Here is a 19,508-nt window from a genome sequence, read left to right as displayed (position 1 = left end):
CATCAAACGTTCACCTTGTTTGTTGTCTATTCTGGACAGAGGAGAGGTCAAAAGACTTCGGCAGCCTCTCTGTCTTTTTGGTTAAAAAGCATAATTAATTTAGCTTATGAGACTGCTGGACAGCAGCCTCCTGAAGGGATTACAGCTCATTCTACTAGAGCTGTGGTTTTCACTTGGGCCTTTTTTAAATGTGGCTTCTGTTGAACAGATTTACAAGACGGAGTCTTGGTCTGCGCTTCATACTTTTTCAAATTTAACAAATTTGATACCTTGCTTCTTCGGAGGCTATTTTTGGGAGAAAGGGTTTCTTACAGGCAGTGGTAACTTCCGTTTAAGTACCTGCCTTGTCCCTCCCATCATCCGTGTACTTTAGCTTTGGTATTGGTATTCAATAAGTAATGGATGATCCGTGGACTGGATACACTTAACAAGAGAAAACATAATTTATGCTTACCTGATAAATTTATTTCTCTTGTACTGTATCCAGTCCACGGCCCGCCCTGTCACTTTAAGGCAGGTCATTTTTTCATTTGAACTACAGTCACCACTGCACCCTATGGTTTTTCCTTTCTCTACTTGTTTTCGGTCGAATGACTGAGTATGGCAGTTAGGGGAGGAGCTATACAGCAGCTTTGCTGTGGGTGGACTCTTGCAACTTCCTGTTGGGAAGGAGAATATATTCCATAAGTAATGGATGATCCGTGGACTGGATACACTACAAGAGAAATAAATTTATCAGGTAAGCATAAATTATGTTTTTTAAATTCTTGGCAGTGAGGTAGTTAAAAATGTAATACTTGCTCTAGTGTTGGGTGTTCCCTCCCACCTGACACTTCCCACCACCTTATCCCTCCCAAACAGCTCTGTTCCCTCCTCTCTTCCCACTGCTCATCACCAACATGCAGTTTAGGAGGGGCGGTTAAATATATATATATATATATATATATATTTTTTTTTTTTTCTGCAGTGTAGGGATCCCTCCTCAATCTCCCACCTCCCTAACCCCCCCCCTCCCCATCAGCTCTTACCCTCCCACTGTCCCCCTGACATATTTGTTACTGGCAGGAGTCTGACAGTAACAAAATATTACTTTTTTTAAAGTATTTTTAAGTATATATTTCTGTAGTGTAGGGTTCCCCCTCCCCCCACCTCTAAGCATTTTTTTTTTATGTAGTGTAGGGTCCCCCCATGTTTTCCATTGTATAGGGAACCCACACCGCCCACCCTCATTCCTCTCCTCCCACCACTCCCATTTAACATCAATGGAGAACAGATGCTTTCTGCCCCAGTTGCGGCTTCCGCTGTCTAAGCTGGCAGTGGGGACCGCAACATGCACCTCTTTGCTGGACGTAGGTACTACGTCAACATAGTACAATGGACAAAGTACTGTGTGGCATAATACCTACGTCCATTTGGCTGAAAAGTTTAATATAAAGAGGTTTCACTAAGATTAAATAATTTTATCACACCCAATTATGGATTGTTTTCACATGATCGTTTTTTTTCCCCCAAAAAAAATAATGAAGTGCACTGATCCAAATTATCTTCCTTAGGTACTGATGGTACTGGACAAACAAATATATGCATTAATATTTAGAAAAATAATTTCTGTCTGAAAATATTGAAGATACTGTGATGTTTATGTCTATTAAAAGTAGAAATAGTTCCGTCACAAAACTGTCTTAATAAAAATATTTAATTTTTTTTTTTAGAAAAAGCGGATTTACCCTCAATTACTATAAGTGCCGTAGAATAGAGAATCATTTTTTATACTATGGGCCTGATGATTTAAGATTCTCCTTCTTGGAGAGAAATTGTAGTGCAGACCTTATAGGGGCTGAACTCACTGAATGATTTAAGAAAATGGCCGAACTCTCCAGCACTGCAAGATCTCTCTAATTTCTGCATCAAAAGGAGAGACAAGCGCAATATAGCACTGTGTGATATGAGAGTTTTCTTTTACTCACACTTGGTGCATTGTATTTTATATTACTTTATACTTCAGATCGGGTTCTTTCAGTATTATTACATTCAAGCTTTGCCCTTTCTATTTTATATTTTAATACATATAGATTTAGATCCCGCAGTGATTTTACAAATTCTGATTATGTTTTGAAAGTTCCTGTTACTTTAACAAATTAGGATTATACTTTGTATTTTTCTGCGTAACTTCTACAACTTACATTGCACTTGGTATTTTCTCTACTGTAAAATAAAACACAGCTTCAGAAAGTGGAAAGGACAGACGAGTTCCCTGGGCTGAACAGGGAAGTTCCCAGGGTATGTCTGGAGCTCTTTCACAAGTCTTGCTATAAGCATTTTAAACAAGCTGATCTCACTGATTTTTCTTGCCAGCTGTATGCAGGTGAAGTTTGCTCAAAATTCACAATACACTTATTTAACTAATGGAAAAGTAATATATACTAAACTATAAGCAAAAGCAAGTTAAATTGTAGTGAAAACATTTCCGTTTCATTTCTAATTGATGCAAACTTAGCCTTTATATCAGCCTGAGGTGTTTTCCACTGACCTTCTACTTTCCTGTGAAATTCTGTATCCCAGAGATACTCATTACTTTCTAAGGAAGGCATCTCTCATTTCTCTGAGACTTTCAGGTTCTGCCCTTTTTCTTATAGAATTCAGTGAGTTCAGCCTCTGTGAAATCTATACTATCATTCTATCCAAACTAGAGAATCTTTACTTATCGGGTAGAGAAATTAAAGAGACAGTCTAGTCAAAATTAAAATTTCATTATTCAGATAGGGCATGCAATTCTAAACAACTTTCTAATTTACTTTTATCATCAAATTTGCTTTGTTCTCTTGGTATAATTTATTTAAAGCTAAACCTAGGTATGGTCATATGCTAATTTCTAAGCCCTTGAAGGCCACCACTTATCTCAGAGCATTTTGAACGTTTTTTACAGCTAGACAGCGCTAGTTCATGTTTGCCACTTAGATAATATTGTACTCACTCCCGTGGAGTTACCCAGGAGTCAGCACTAATTGGCTAAAAGACAAGTATGTCAAAAGAACTAAAATAAGGAGGCAGTCTGCAGAGGCTTAGATACAAGGTAATCACAGAGGTAAAAAGTGTATTAATATAACCGTGCTGGTTATGCAAAACTGGGGATTGTGTAATAAAGGGATTATCTATCTTTTAAGGCAATAACAATTCTGGGGAAGACTGTCCCATTAGTGAAGCTCTCTGGGAAACTGAAGCTTTCAGTTTTTCAGTTCTATTTTAAACAGAAGAAATTCAAAGTGCAATTTAGTTTGTAAAAGATACACATAAATATACAAAGTATGATCCAAATTTGTTACAGTTACACAGAAACTGTGAAAGCATAATCAGAATTTGTAAAATCACAATCCTTAATACACTGCTCTATACAAAATGAAATAGAAAATAGAATGTGCAAAGTTTAAATATAATAAAACTTAATCTGAAGTGTAAAGTAATATAAAATACAAAGCACAATGTGTAAATGCAACCAAACTGTCATGTCATGCAGTGCTTTGTCTCTCCTTCACATACAGAAATGCAGGGAACTTCCCTTGGAGAATTATAGCAAAATCTGCCTTTTAAGAATTTCACCAGGGCTCTTTAGTGCTGTTACTCTAGCTGTAAAGCAGATTATATTCAACTCTGTCTCAAGTCTGATACTGTTGATGTTTACCTTTTGTTACAAGTAACTTGATACTTTTTGCCTGGGTTCAGCTTTAAGAATAATCATATATATGTGCTACATTTGTATCACTAAGCTTCTGGGTATATAACTATCTTACTGGCGGCAGTGTGGATATCACATATATATACTCTTTTGCCGCCGTTTCTTATTATATATGCAACCAGCTATGTATATATATATGTAATTACTCCTTTGTCTTTTCAGAACGAGCAAGGATGTGTTTTTACATTCTTGTAGGGTAGCAAACTATTAACTATTTAACTATATATAACTATTTGTAACAATAAAAGTTACATTCTAATATTGTTTCAGTTTTTTGCTACTTAGTTTAAACACCAATTGTTTTTGTGCCATTCTTTTTACCTAAATCTTTGGGCTATATGTTTGAACGGATTTTGAAGTGCTGGATGATCATTTTACATCATCTCACCTGAGCCGAGAGCTTTAGACCATCAGGCAATATATATTAAATACTGTCCCATGATACATTTCAAGCCTTAAAGTATGCTAATGATTGTATTGTATTGATGTTCAAACACTTAAATCACAATCTTTTAAAACACTTTAATGATTTTCTACAGAAAATTGGCATTAATCTATGGGAAATTTTGTAGATACATCATTTGATTAAAATTTCTAAAGGATTGTGATTAATCCAATAGTTAATAATGCAAACCTCTAAAAAAGCTTTTACAGCAACAAACCTGATACAGTTGTACGCAAGCCTCAAGATTCTAACAAAACTTAGAGGATGAATTATTTATACCTCTTTTATAGTAATAGTTAGTGTGTATTAACCTTTTGTCTAATATAGAAAACTACTCAGTTTGTTTTATTGTGTCTCTCAATTTACTTTGCTTAATTGAATGCTTTCCTAATTTACTCCATGACAGGATGACAGGGAAAGAGGAAGTGCCGTCCACACAAGAATAGAACGTCATTGGCTGGGGTCTGTGCGAATTCCATTTACAACCATCTACTTTCAATCCAGGGTATGAGCTGCTTTGTTCTTAATAGCACAAATAAGAAACATCTAAAAACATCACAAGAACACAATACAATCAAGAATATTTTCTTAAAGGGATATGAAACAGTACTACTTTAGTAAAAACAAATATGTTAAATCCAAAGTAGACATAAATAGGAACAGATTACGTAAAAAAAACAGCAAATAACTTTTCTGTTTTCTTGCAAAATGAGCACTTGGAATTTCTCATTGTAGCCCCTGCCCGCGGGGAGATAAGAGAGGAGACATGTTTTAAACTTAAGTTGCATTCTTCCTTTTCTGAGCATGAGCAAAGAAGACTTTCTTTCTCTCTAGCATTATCTGAATAGTGACCCAGCTCAAGTTACTCTAGAAGATTTATGACATCACACTACATAGATTTTCGATGCAAAGCTGGGAAGACCATTTCTCGTCTGCACTAGCTTTAGTATATGGGGAGCATAGTGGCGCCATATAAGATTAGATCACAAGTGGAGTACAATTGATAGCTCCTGGGGCATTATCTTGCCCTCACTCTTGTGTAAGTGTTTGGTTAAAAAAATGTAACTAAAGAATCTTAACGTGCCCAAAACTTCTTAAAGGATAGTGCAGAGCGGTATTAGCAAGCTCATTGCAATTGGTTGCTTAAAGGGACAGTAAACACCTTGATGTTTTTATATAAAATGTTTAGTTATACATAATGAAACAGCTTTGCAATATATTGTAATTTAGCTCTGAAAGTTGAGCAATTTCAATTTGTTTCTATAGCAGCACAACAGATATTTCGTATAATTACAAGGTGTTTACTGTCCCTTTAAGTGTTGAGCCTGTAAGTAATGTGGAGCCAATCAGCAGCGCTAGGTGCACGAATCACATGGACAACTAGCTCTTCTGATTGGATAAACTGCATTTTAGAATTGGGACTGCAGTGCTCTGAGAGTCCAGAGCAGTATTTCTACTGTGTGTTCAACCCCTTGACAGGGGCTAAACACATAGTGCCAGATTACAAGTGGAGCGCTATTTAATTCTCCCGCTCGAGCGTTAGCTGCGCTAGAAGTAAGCTTTTTGCACTCAACGGGTTACTCTCGTTATGAGTTAAAAGTAAACTGTTTTTGCTTGCGCACTAACTTGACAAGTGCAAAAAGCCGAATATCACGTGCCATAGAAGTCAATGGAGCAAAATAAGTGGGAAAAAAACTAACACCCTACTAACGCACAAAATTGATCGCATATTCTCGTGTGCGCTAACCCATCATGAAAATATTAACATTTCACATTCCAATGTTCTTCACATATCAGAATTTGTTCTACTTATTCGATGATTATATGTAGGTATAGATATATACAGCTATATATATATATATATAGGTATATATATTTAAAGGGACATAATACTCATATGCTAAATCACTTGAAACTGATGCAGTATAACTGTAAAAAGCTGACAGGAAAATATCACCTGAGCATCTCTATGTAAAAAAGCAAGATATTTTACCTCACAATCTCCTCAGCTCAGCAGATTAAGTTCTGTGTAAAAAGTTATACTCAGCTGCTCCCAGCTGCAGGTAAAAATAAAAAAAAATGAAGAAATGAACAGCAGCCAATCAGCATCAGCAGTGCTGAGGTAATGAACTCTTACTGTGATCTCATGAGATTTGACTTAACTCTCATGAGATTTCATAGTAAGCTTCCTTTACCTGATTGGTGAAATAATATGAAAGTGCACAATGCTGATCCTTTCAGCTGTCTCAGGACATACACACTAAAATGCTGCTTAGAAATCCTTTACAATGGGAGGTGGCTACTGAGGAACTTTTGAGGTAAAATATCTTTCTTTTTTTACATAGAGATGTTCAGGTGATATTTTCTAGTCAGCTTTTTACAGCTATACTGCATCACTTTCAAGTGTTTAAACATTTGGGTATTATGGCCCTTTAAATACATAGAAGATATTACCCTATGTATAAAATATTGGAATGCCAAATATTTACAGTAAATACATGGTTAAATTTTTTTATTAGAAATGTTTTTTCATGTTTTCATCTACTTAACTGCAAAAGGCTCCAATGCACACACACATACATATATATATATATATATATATATATATATATATATATATATATATATGTCTTATGTGTGTACATATGTATTTATGTGTTTATATGTGTATATATGTCTGTAAATACATCTATGTGCGTCACAGTTGGTAACGATCATCTGCTGGTGCCTGCGGGAGGTGCGAGAGGGAATCCGGGAGGCGGGTGGGCAGTCCAGCAGCAGAGGTGGCGTACGTTGGAGGGCCCTACAATAAAAAAAATAAAGGGAGAGGGAGGGAAGGGGGTGCTATGCCACAGAAAACAGGTGTGAATGTGGGAAGGCCCTAACTAATGATCGTGGTAGTGGGGGGACCACTACACTACAGAAAATAAAAAAAATATATAAAAAAAAGAAGGGTTTTATAGGTACTGACATATAGCTGCCAGTACCTAAGATGGCGGGTTAATAGTTAGAGGGGGAAGGTTAGAGAGCTGTTTGGGAGTGATCATGGAGTTTGGAGGGTAAGGGGGGCACCCACACTGCATAATATATAAAAATAGATCAAAATATTTAATACGAAAAATTCCTTAAATCTTCATACTGGCAGACTGATTGCCAGTACCTAAGATGGGGGTGACGGAGGGAAGAGAGCTGTTTGGGAGGGATTAGTGGGCGGAAAGTGTCAGGTAGGAGGGTAATCTCTATACTAAAGTTAAAATCAACCTTAGAAGCTACCTGATTAAACCCTTTACTGCGGGGAATAATAGAAGTGTGGTGCCCAGCTGCAATAAGTGGCCTTCTTATTACCAAAAAGCAATGGCAAAGCCAAATATGTCTGCTATTTCTGAACAAAGGGGATCCCAGAGAAGCCTTTACAAACATTTGTGCCATGCTTGCACAAGCGGTATGTAAATAATTTCAGTGAGAAAACTAAAGTTTGTGAAAAAGTTAACAATTTTTTTTATTTGATCGCATTTGGTGGTGAAATGTGGCATGAAATATACCAAAATGGGCCTAGGTCTATACCTTGGGTTGTCTACTTAAAAAAAAAAATATATATATATATATATATATATATATTTTATTTTATTTATTTTTTTTGACAAAAAAACAAGGCTCTATTTCTGTTTAAATTGAGTGATAGCAAAAATGCTAAAAAATTCTCCGGTATTTTGGGCAAATTTTTCTCTGAAAGTCCCGGTTATGAAGGGGTTAAACGCCTAAGCCTTTCTCGCTTGTGTGAAAAATATAGAAACGATGGGAGTTATTGATCTAGTTCCAGCTTCAGAGATTTTATTCAAATCTCTTAATAGTACCAAAAAGTAGGGTACTTTTTCTTTCTTGGATCTCAAAACCTTGAACAAATGCCTGAAAGTTCCTACTTTCAAGGTGGAGACAATTTACAGTTTACTTGCTTTAGTGCAGGAGGGTCAGTTAATGTTTAACACGATGCTCATTCACAGGAATCATGTCATATTCTTGAGATTTGCTTTCTTAGACAAGTGTGTGTATGTGTATATGTATATATATATATATATATATATCCTTTTAACAGCATACAGTATACAAAGCTTTCTACACAAATCACTAAAAATAAACAATAGTAAATTCCACAGATCTATAAAATCTTCAAAAATGATCTCTACCTATTATCTACCTATATTATATCTATCAAATCAGATTACATTGCATATGCTCAGACAATAAACAAGATTACTAAAATAAATAAATATATATATGTATGTGTGTGTGTGTGTATATATATATATATATATATATATATATATATACATACACACACACACACTTGGAGAGGGGATGGGACCAAGTGTGAACAACAATACCTTATGTCATTTATGCAAATTTCCATGTCATAATACAGATTATGAATGTAACCTAAAGGTAGTTTTAATTATATAATTGTAATGCTTTTATACCATCTGAAAGATAGTACAGTACTGTAATCAAAATGATAATAGTTGTTTTAAATAAATATAGAGTGATATTTGCATTTTGGAACACATGCACGCAGAATAATAATTTTTGCTGTTTTGTGAAAATCTGTAACATTGTATAAGAAGTAATGCGTGAAATCACTGGTTTTATGGCGTTTTCCACTTAAAAAGGTGTAAATGTGTTTGCTTAAACCTACAAAAGTAGTAAGTTATTTTATCTTTTTCAGATTGATGGGACATTTCGAGTTGAAATTCCGCCAGTACTTCTTGGATACAGTAAGCAGCATAATTTGGGTAATGAAGGTGGATACGATGCAGTGAGAAGTCTGAGTCAAGGCTCTTTTTTAACACTGTTCATAACTATTGAACCTCAACTGGTACCTGGAGAATCCATCAGAGAAAAGGTATTTCTTTTTGTTAAAGTAACCATTAATGTGTGACAGACTGCACAAAAATATTCTATTCCCATGTTATTTACCCTGTTGATGGGAAAATAAATATTTAGAGTTACTATGATGTAAAGCAATAAGGGGACACCAAAGTCAAAATTAAACTTTCACGATTCAGATAGAGCAAGCAATTCAATTAAAAATAGATTGCAATTTAGTTACAGTATTAAATTGTGCACAATATTTATGTATACACACTTTCTTTCATGTAATTAGCAAGAGTCCATGAGCTAGTGACGTATGGGATATACATTCCTACCAGGAGGGGCAAAGTTTCCCAAACCTTAAAATGCCTATAAATACACCCCTCACCACACCCACAATTCAGTTTTTACAAACTTTGCCTCCAATGGAGGTGGTGAAGTAAGTTTGTGCTAGATTCTACGTTGATATGCACTCCGCAGCAAGTTGGAGCCTGGTTTTCCTCTCAGCGTGCAGTGAATGTCAGAGGGATGTGAGGAGAGTATTGCCTATTTGAATGCAGTGATCTCCTTCTACGGGTCTATTTCATAGGTTCTCTGTTATCGGTCGTAGAGATTCATCTCTTACCTCCCTTTTCAAATCGACGATATACTCTTATATATACAATTACCTCTGCTGATTTTCGTTTCAGTACTGGTTTGGCTTTCTACAACATGTAGATGAGTGTCCTGGGGTAAGTAAGTAAGCTTATTTTCTGTGACACTTTAAGCTATGGTTAGGCACTTTTTTATAAAGTTCTAAATATATGTATTCAAACATTTATTTGCCTTGACTCAGGATGTTCAACATTCCTTATTTTTCAGACAGTCAGTTTCATATTTGGGATAAATGCATTTGTTTCAATCATTTTTTCTTACCTTAAAAAATTTGACTTTTTCCCTGTGGGCTGTTAGGCTCGCGGGGGCAGAAAATGCTTCATTTTATTGCGTCATTCTTGGCGCGGACTTTTTTGGCGCAAAAATTTTTTTCTGTTTCCGCCGTCATACGTGTCGCCGGAAGTTGCGTCATTTTTTGACGTTTTTTTGCGTCAAAAATGTCGGCGTTCCGGATGTGGCATCATTTTTGGCGCCAAAAGCATTTAGGCGCCAAATAATGTGGGCGTCTTTTTTGGCGCTAAAAAATATGGGCGTCACTTTTGTCTCCACATTATTTAAGTCACATTATTTATTGCTTCTGGTTGCTAGAAGCTTGTTCACTGGCATTTTTTTCCCATTCCTGAAACTGTCATTTAAGGAATTTGATCAATTTTGCTTTATATGTTGTTTTTTTTCTTTTACATATTGCAAGATGTTCCACGTTGCAACTGAGTCAGAAGATACTTCAGGAAAATCACTGCCCAGTGCTGGAGCTACCAAGCTAAGTGTATCTGCTATAAACTTTTGGTATCTGTTTCTCCAGCTGTTGTTTGTATTGCATGTCATGTCAAACTTATTAATGCAGATAAAATTTCCTTTAGTACTGTTACATTACCTGTTGCTGTTCCATCAACATCTAATTTTCAGAGTGTTCCTGATAACATAAGGGATTTTATTTTTTAAATCCATTAAGAAGGCTATGTCTGTTATTTCTCCTTCTAGTATACATAAAAGTCTTTTAAAACAACTCTTTTTTCAGATGAATTTTTAAATGAACATCATCATTCTGATACTGATAATGGTTCTTCTGGTTCAGAGGTCTCTGTCTCAGAGGTTGATGCTGATAAATCTTTGTATTTGTTCAAGATGAAATTTATTCGTTCTTTACTTAAAGAAGTATTATTTGCATTAGAAATAGAGGATTCTGGTCCTCTTGATACTAAATGTAAACGTTTAAATAAGGTTTTTAAATCTCCTGTAGTTATTCCAGAAGTGTTTTATCTCCCTGATGCTATTTCTGAAGTAATTTCCAGGGAATGGAATAATTTGGGTAATTTATTTACTCCTTCTAGACGTTTAAGCAATTATATCCTGTGCCATCTGACAGATTAGAGTTTTTTGGGACAAAAATCCCTAAGGTTATGGGGCTGTCTCTACTCCTGCTAATGTACTACTATTCCTACGGCAGATAGTACTTCATTTAAGGATCCTTTAGATAGGAAAATTGATTCCTTTCTAAGAAAAGCTTACTTATGTTCAGGTAATCTTCTTAGACCTGCTATATTTTTAGCGGATGTTGCTGCAGCTTCAACTTTTTGGTTAGAAGCTTTAGCGCAACAAGTAACAGATCATAATTTTATAGCATTATTATTATTCTATAACATGCTAATAATTTTATTGGTGATACCATCTTTTGATATCATTAGAGTTGATGTCAGGTATATGTCTCTAGCTATTTTAGCTAGAAAAGCTTTATGGATTAAACTTGGAATGCTGATATGTCTTCTAAGTCAACTTTGTTTTCCCTTTCTTTCCAGGGTAAATAATCATTTTCGTTCCTTTCCTCACAACAAGGAACAAAAGCCTGATCCTTCATCCTCAGGAGCGGTATCAGTTTGGAAACTATTTCCAGTTTGGAATATATCCAAGCCTTATAGAAACCTATAGCCAGCTCCTAAGTACCTATGAAGGTGCGGCCCTTATTCCAGCTCAGCTGGTATGGGGCAGATTAGGTTTTCTTCAAAGAAATTTGGATCAATTCCGTTCTCAATCTCTGGTTTCAGAACATTGTTTCAGAAAGGTACAGAATTGGCTTCAAGTTAAGGCCTCCTGCTAAGAGATTTTTTTCTTTCCCGTGTCCCAGTTAACACAGCAAAGGCTCAGCATTTCTGAAATGTGTTTCAGATCTAGAGTTGGCTGGAGTATTTATGCCAGTTCCAGTTCTGGAACAGGGGCTGGGGTTTTATTTTATCTCTTCATTGTACCAAAGAAGGTCAATTCCTTCAGACCAGTTCCGGATCTATCATTATTGAATCGTTATGTTAGGATACCAACATTCAAGATGGTTACTGTAGGACTATCCTGCCTTTTGTTTAGCAAGGGCATTATATGTCTACAATAGATTTACAGGATGTGTATCTGCATATTCCGATTCATCCAGATCACTTTTAGTGTCTGAGATTCTCTTTTTAGACAAGCATTACCAGTTTTTTTGGCTCTACCGTTTGGCCTAGCCTCAGTTCCAAGAATTTTTTTCAAAGGTTCTCGGTGCCCTTCTTTCTGTAATCAGAGAACAGGGTTTTGGTATTTCCTTATTTGGACGATATCTTGGTACTTGCTCAGTCTTCTCATTTTCGAAGAATCTCATACGAATCGACTTGTGTTGTTTCTTCAAGTTCATGGTTGGAGGATCAATTTACCAATCAATTCATTGATTCCTCAGACAAGGGTAACCTTTTTAGGTTTCTAGATAGATTCAGTGTCTATGACTCTGTCCTTGTCAGACAAGAGAAGTTTAACATTGATATCAGCTTGTCAAAACCTTCAGTCACAATCATTCCCTTTGGTAGCCTTATGCATGGAAATGTTGGGTCTTAGGACTGCCGCATCAGATGTGATCTCCTTTGCTCGTTTTCACATGCGACCTCTTCAGCTCTGTATGCTGAACCAATGGTGCAGGGATTACTCAAAGATATCTCAATTAATATCTTTAAACCGATTTTACGACACTCTCTGACATGGTGGACAGATCACCATCGTTTAGTTCAGGGGGCTTCTTGTTCTTCCGACCTGGACTATAATCTCAACAGATGCAAGTCTTACAGGTTGGGGAGCTGTGTGGGGGTATCTGACGGCACAAGGGGTTTGGGAATCTCAGGAGGTGAGATTTCCGATCAATATTTTGGAACTCTGTGCAATTTCAGAGCTCTTCAGTCTTGGCCTCTTCTGAAGAGAGAGTTGTTCATTTGTTTTCAGATAGACAATGTCACAACTGTGGCATACATCAATCATCAAGGAGGGACTCACAGTCCTCTGGCTATGAAAGAAGTATCTCGAATTTTGGTTTGGGCGGAATCCAGCTCCTGTCTAATCTCTGCGGTTCGTATCCCAGGTATGGACAATTGGAAAGCGGATTATCTCAGTCGCCAAACGTTGCATCCGGGCGAATGGTCTCTTCACCCAGAGGTATTTCTTCAGATTATTCAAATGTGGGAACTTCCAGAAATAGATCTGATGGCTTCTCATCTAAACAAGAAACTTCCCAGGTATCTGTCCAGATCCCGGGATCCTCAGGCGGAGGCAGTGGATGCATTATCACTTCCTTGGAAGTATCATCCTGCCTATATCTTTCCGCCTCTAGTTCTTCTTCCAAGAGTAATCTCCAAGATTCTGAAGGAATGCTCGTTTGTTCTGCTGGTAGCTCCGGCATGGCCTCACAGGTTTTGGTATGCGGATCTTGTCCGGATGGCCTCTTGCCAACCGTGGACTCTTCCGTTAAGACCAGACCTTCTGTCTCAAGGTCCTTTTTTTATTTGTTATCTTTTCCAGTTCTAGAAAGGCCAGAAAACTTCTGCCATTTCTTTGGCATCTTGGTTGAAATCTTTAATTCATCTTGCCTATGTTGAGTCGGGTAAAACTCCGCCTCAGAGGATTACAGCTCATTCTACTAGGTCAGTTTCTACTTCCTGGGCGTTTAGGAATGAAGCTTCGGTTGATCAGATTTGCAAAGCGGCAACTTGGTCTTCTTTGCATACTTTTACCAAATTCTACCATTTTGATGTATTTTCTTCTTCTGAAGCAGTTTTTGGTAGAAAAGTACTTCAGGCAGCGGTTTCAGTTTGAATCTTCTGCTTATGTTTTTCATTAAACTTTATTTTGGGTGTGGATTATTTTCAGCAGGAATCGGCTGTCTTTATTTTATCCCTCCCTCTCTAGTGACTCTTGTGTGGAAAGATCCACATCTTGGGTAGTCATTATCCCATACGTCACTAGCTCATGGACTCTTGCTAATTACATGAAAGAAAACATAATTTATGTAAGAACTTACCTGATAAATTCATTTCTTTCATATTAGCAAGAGTCCATGAGGCCCGCCCTTTTTTGTGGTGGTTATGATTTTTTTGTATAAAGCACAATTATTCCAATTCCTTATTTTATATGCTTTCGCACTTTTTTCTTATCACCCCACTTCTTGGCTATTCGTTAAACTGAATTGTGGGTGTGGTGAGGGGTGTATTTATAGGCATTTTAAGGTTTGGGAAACTTTGCCCCTCCTGGTAGGAATGTATATCCCATACGTCACTAGCTCATGGACTCTTGCTAATATGAAAGAAATGAATTTATCAGGTAAGTTCTTACATAAATTATGTTTTTTGGGGCAACCGCTCATATTGAGCATATGAAAGCATTGGCATTGTATACATCTATAATTCTGTGATTGGCTGATAGCTGTCACATGATATAAAGGACATTTTTAAGTATGTCAGAAGAAATCATCTGCACATTTTAAATTCAGAGTGTGATTGAATTTTTTTTTTCTATTATGTTTTTCTTGATACGTATTTGTCCTCAGATATAAAAAACAAAAACAGTGCAAATGCTGATAAGGTTAAGCTTTGAGGTATGTTTCAACTAGCTGTCTCTGTTGATATCCATTAGCACTTTTTCTTTACATGTTCAAATTGATCGGCTTTTACACTTAAAAAATAAACTGTAAAAGGCAATAAACACCACTCATCAGGCAAATACTAGTTTAATGCATTTTTAATCTATACATAGGATAAACTAGCGAAAGATCTACATACAAAGCAAATGTTTCCAAATCCATTTAATATTGTTTCTTAAGAAAACATGCACTTAAGGCTAGCTTATCTTATCTCCTTTTGTGTAGCCAACTTGGGAGAGAGATACATGAGATGCATTAAGTAATATAAATTATACAATGCTGAAACTAAATTACAGAGGCAGACTCATATGTCATAGGGTCACCAGGCAAAAGGATTTCAAGAGTCCATCTTTATCTTGCTCCAGTCATGCTTCATCCAACCAGGTGCCAACCAAAATATGCCCCCCCCCCCAGTGTAGGGACGTTCCCTTCAAGAGTTAAGATCTGAGAAAGACCTTTGTCCCTATCACTTCTCTATAAGCCCGATACTCGTTTCGCTTCAAATCAGCCCTCTGTCAGTCATTTAATATGCTAGACCCAGATCAAGGTTGGCTTAGTAAGAAGTTAATAAAAATGGCTAGATATACCAGTAGACTGGGTTACATGAAAGTCAAAATTAAACTTTTATGATTTAGATAGAGCCGCAATTTTAAGAGACTTTCCAGTTTACTGCTGTTATCAAATTTGCTTTGTTCTCTTGTTGAAAACCATACCTAGATAGGCTAAGGAGCAGGAACTAGCTGGTGATTGGCTACACATATGCCTCTTACCATTGGCTAACCAGATCTTTTCTACTTGGCACCAGCAGTGTATTACTTCTCTGAAAAAGACTTTAAATATGTGTTTAATCTATTTGCTGTAGTTACACAGATCTATGCAATAAATACAATGTTTTTTTTTACTTTTTAAACTAGAACTTTTTAGAGAACATGTACTGTTATATTTAATGGTTTTGTAAATGACCACTGAGCAAAAAGCCATGTTTGGTTTGTAATGATCCATTTATGTTTCAGAGCTAGATAATAGCCTCTAGAGCGCTTACATATTCATTGTTGTTATTAAATTCCTATATTTAGTGTGAAAAAAGTAAAACAATTCAGCAGGTTAACTAAAGCCACTATATCTCAGCATGAAGTTCTGCGTTAATAAATAGGGATAACTCTGGTGAGTTCATCTTCGTTTAAAAAAACAAATACAGATGTGCAGGATTAAACATTTTCTTCCCTGCAAGTGCATCATGGGTAAATAAGAGCTTGTTTAGTTACATGTCCCTTAATGTTATTTTTTATATATGCATCCGGAATTATTCACTGCATTACAAAACATCAGCATAAAAATTATTTTTTAAAGAATTTAACCTCCCATTTTATTAGCAAAATTTGCTGTGTTTTACACTTCAGGTTACACCCCTTTTCTCCTTAATATTGTTTATCTTATCTTCATTGCAGTGACCAATTAGGAACTGATATAAATGAAAGGGACACTGAACCCACATTTTTTTCTTCTGTGATTCAGATAGAGCATGCAATTTTAAGCAACTTTCTAATTTACTCCTATTATCAATTTTTCTTCGTTCTCTTGCTATCTTTATTTGAAAAAGAAGACATCTAAGCGTTTTTATTATTTCAGAACTCTGGACAGCACTTTTTTATTGGTGGAATAATTTATCCACCAATCAGCAAAAACAACCTAAGTTGTTCATCAAAAATGGGCCGGCATCTCAACTTACATTCCTGCATTTCAAATAAAGATACCAAGAGAATGAAGAAAATTTGATAATAGTAGTAAATTAGAAAGTTGCTTAAAATGTCATGCTCTATCTGAATCACAAAAGAAAAAAATGGGTTTAGTGTCCCTTTAACTCTTGTACATATCAACTAATCACTTGGTAGCAAAATTTTTAGTTTTCTATTTTAGGAAAGGCAGGCAAAATAAATAATTAATGTACAATTATTTTTTTTCACTATGCGTAAGTAAATACTGTATGGGGAATCCAATTTTACATTTAATGTCCTTTTAAAGGGACATGAAACCCAAAAATGTTCTTTCACAATTTGGATAGAGCATGTAGTTTTAAACAACAATTTACTTATATTATTATTATAGTTATTTTGGTATCCTTTCTTGAAAATCATACCTAGGTAGGCTCAGGAGCAGCAATGCACTACTGGGAGCTAGCTACTGATAGCTGACTGCACATATATGATTGTTGTAATTGGCCTACCTGATGTGTTCAGCTAGCTCCCAGAAGTGCATTGCTGCTCCTTCAACAAAGAATATCAAAAGAATAAAACAAATATGGTAATTGGAAAGTTGTTTAAAATTATATTCTCTATCGGAATCATGAAAGGACATTTTTGGGTTTTATGTCCCTTTAAGACAGACATTTCCTGCCTTTGTACATTTGAGTAAATAAACTCTGTATATATCTGTATACGTATCTTGAAATAAAATGTCCCCAAAGATAAAGAAAGGCATTTTAATCATAACTACAGAAACATAATAGTCATTCTCTCTCAATTTAACTTTGTAAGCGAGTACGCCAATAACTTATTATGAAAAGCTAATGTTACAAAGCAGAAGTGTTATAAATCCAGATAAAACAAGGAAAAAATAATGAACAATATTTCAGCTTTGGCACGTGCGCTGGGGTTTGACTTCATGAAGATTGTTTCATTTCCAAATTTTATAATACTGGATCATAATAATAACTCTTAGCCAAAGTATTTCTATGTTAATCTTGGCATAACTGTTGTATTTAGATCTTTCTTCATTTACTTATCAAAATAACAAGAGCATTGCATTGAGCAATGATACTTTTTATTGGACTAACTATACATTTATAAGTTGACAAGCTTTCGGAAGAGTTCTTTCCTTTATCAAGTCTGAAGCAATACTGACTAATTCAATGGAATTTACAGATTGTATCTTAAAACACAGAATAGCTAAGAAGACAGAAAGTGCAGGGAGAGGAGGGGGTGTTGTAAAAATCATGAGGGGGGCTTAGGTAACAGGCAGACAATGTCCAGTGTAGGAGAACAGACAGGGGAAATATATAGCTATACATAGAGCATATACTGACATAAAGATATAAATCAACATTGAATCAATAACTATAAAGATGTGACATTGTATATACAGGGGGAATACAAAAGTTAAAAAAAGACAAAAGTGTGGACATAGGCTTACCTGTGTACCTATGTATAAAGAATGTGGAATATACAATGTAATTGACTAAATGAAAGTACATTACAGAAAATCATTTACTTAGAAATATATTGGGGTTATTAATGTCTGCTGTGATATCACAACTGTAAACTAGAAACATGCAGTATAAAGATTATTGGTGAAAATGAATAAACTCAGTATATAAAACTGCATTTTCCGAGACAAAAAGTAATGTTTTTGATGTAAATAATGGATGCAGTTGTAATTGGTACAGGTTGTGCAGCGCCCTCAAGTGACCAACTAAAAATATGCAATCATGTTTATATTTGTATATTTAAGATATTGTAACTATTTGCTTTATCCTATCTTATTTGCTATACATTTTAAAATAAAGGTAACCCCAAGTAGATCACATGCTAGTAAAACAAGTATACACAGTTAAACAAATGCTCAGTAATAGTTACACAACTCGTTAGCATTCCTAATGGGACTTATCATTTATTTGTATAGTGCTTCAAAATTCCATAGCGGTATTTAAAAAGTGACCTTAAAATGCTGGGCACAACTGTGATAACATGGTTCCTGTATCTGCAGATCTCTTTAAAGCCTCTCTCTTTTTTTAACCCTTCACTAGTGCCAGTTGGTCAAGCGATATATCTTCATGTTGAGCGCGGTCATCTCGAAGCTCAGGGATTCTTGCATTCTGTGACAAAAGTCGTGCACATTCACAGATCAGTGATGTTGAAAGCTTTTTGATACTAGCATTGTGTGCTTCAGGTTTGCATACAAGATACAGAGCAGACGTTTTACAATTTTGCAGTAACTGTATTCTCTCTCGTATTAATCATCTTTTTATATAACTTTTAAAACTACAAAAATGTAAACCTCCCTCTCCGCATTGTGTGTGCTAACCCAAAGGGCCTGATATAGCTAAGATAAAACCCACTACAAAAGCACTGATCTGTTCAGCATTTCTGTTGCAGGGTGTAAGAACACTTGTGCTCCAAGATGGCAGCTCCCAGTATGAGGTAAAACAAATGGCTCTGAAGATAGCTGCAGGCACAGGAAACACAATAGAAAAAAAATTACACCATTCTGTTTTTACAGCAATGAACTTTCCATTCTGGGAGTAACCAGTCACTTATTTTCATTTTTGTAGTGTAGAGGTTTTACCTATAATTACAGATGAATTATTATTAATTCACATTTCTTATTTCATTACTGGTTGCTCATAATAATATGACTGCATTAAATCTATGTGCCGATTGCAATTACACTGATACTGCACAGCATATTTTGCAACCTCCACTAGTGAGGTAGTTAAAGGGATATGAAACCTCAAATTTTCTAATTTACTTATATTATCAATTTTTCTTCGTTCTCTTGCTATCTTTTTTTTTTTTTTTTTAAAGCAAAGACGTATGCTTAGGAGCCAACCCATTTCTGGAGTACTTTGTGGCAGCAGTTCTGCAATAATGTTAACCAATTTACAAGAGCACTCTATGGCAGCACTATTTCCTGCCATATAGTGCTCAAGATGCTACCTCGGCATCTATTCAACACAGAATATTATGGGAACGAAGCAAATTTGATAATAGAAGTAAATTGGAAACTTTTTTTAAAAATGTTATGCTCAATCTGAATCACAAAAGAAAACGTTTGGGTTTCATATCCCTTTAATATAATACTATAACAATTTTTAATATAATTATGTTATC

The 19,508-nt window shown here is 35.7% G+C and overlaps 1 protein-coding gene across 1 annotated transcript in view; it reads left to right on the top strand.

The window, feature by feature from the left end:
- The window catches only part of CC2D2A (coiled-coil and C2 domain containing 2A), a 319,163-nt gene that overhangs the window by 220,546 nt on the left and 79,109 nt on the right, over positions 1–19,508 (top strand). The window contains exons 27-28 of the mRNA XM_053704126.1: positions 4,585–4,683; positions 8,899–9,075. Coding sequence (XP_053560101.1) covers positions 4,585–4,683; positions 8,899–9,075 — 276 coding nt within the window. The remainder of the gene's footprint in view (positions 1–4,584; positions 4,684–8,898; positions 9,076–19,508) is intronic.

Source organism: Bombina bombina, chromosome 2 (assembly GCF_027579735.1).
Source record: "Bombina bombina isolate aBomBom1 chromosome 2, aBomBom1.pri, whole genome shotgun sequence".
In the NCBI taxonomy this organism is placed as follows: domain Eukaryota; kingdom Metazoa; phylum Chordata; class Amphibia; order Anura; family Bombinatoridae; genus Bombina; species Bombina bombina.
This window is presented reverse-complemented; position numbering and strand designations above follow the sequence as displayed.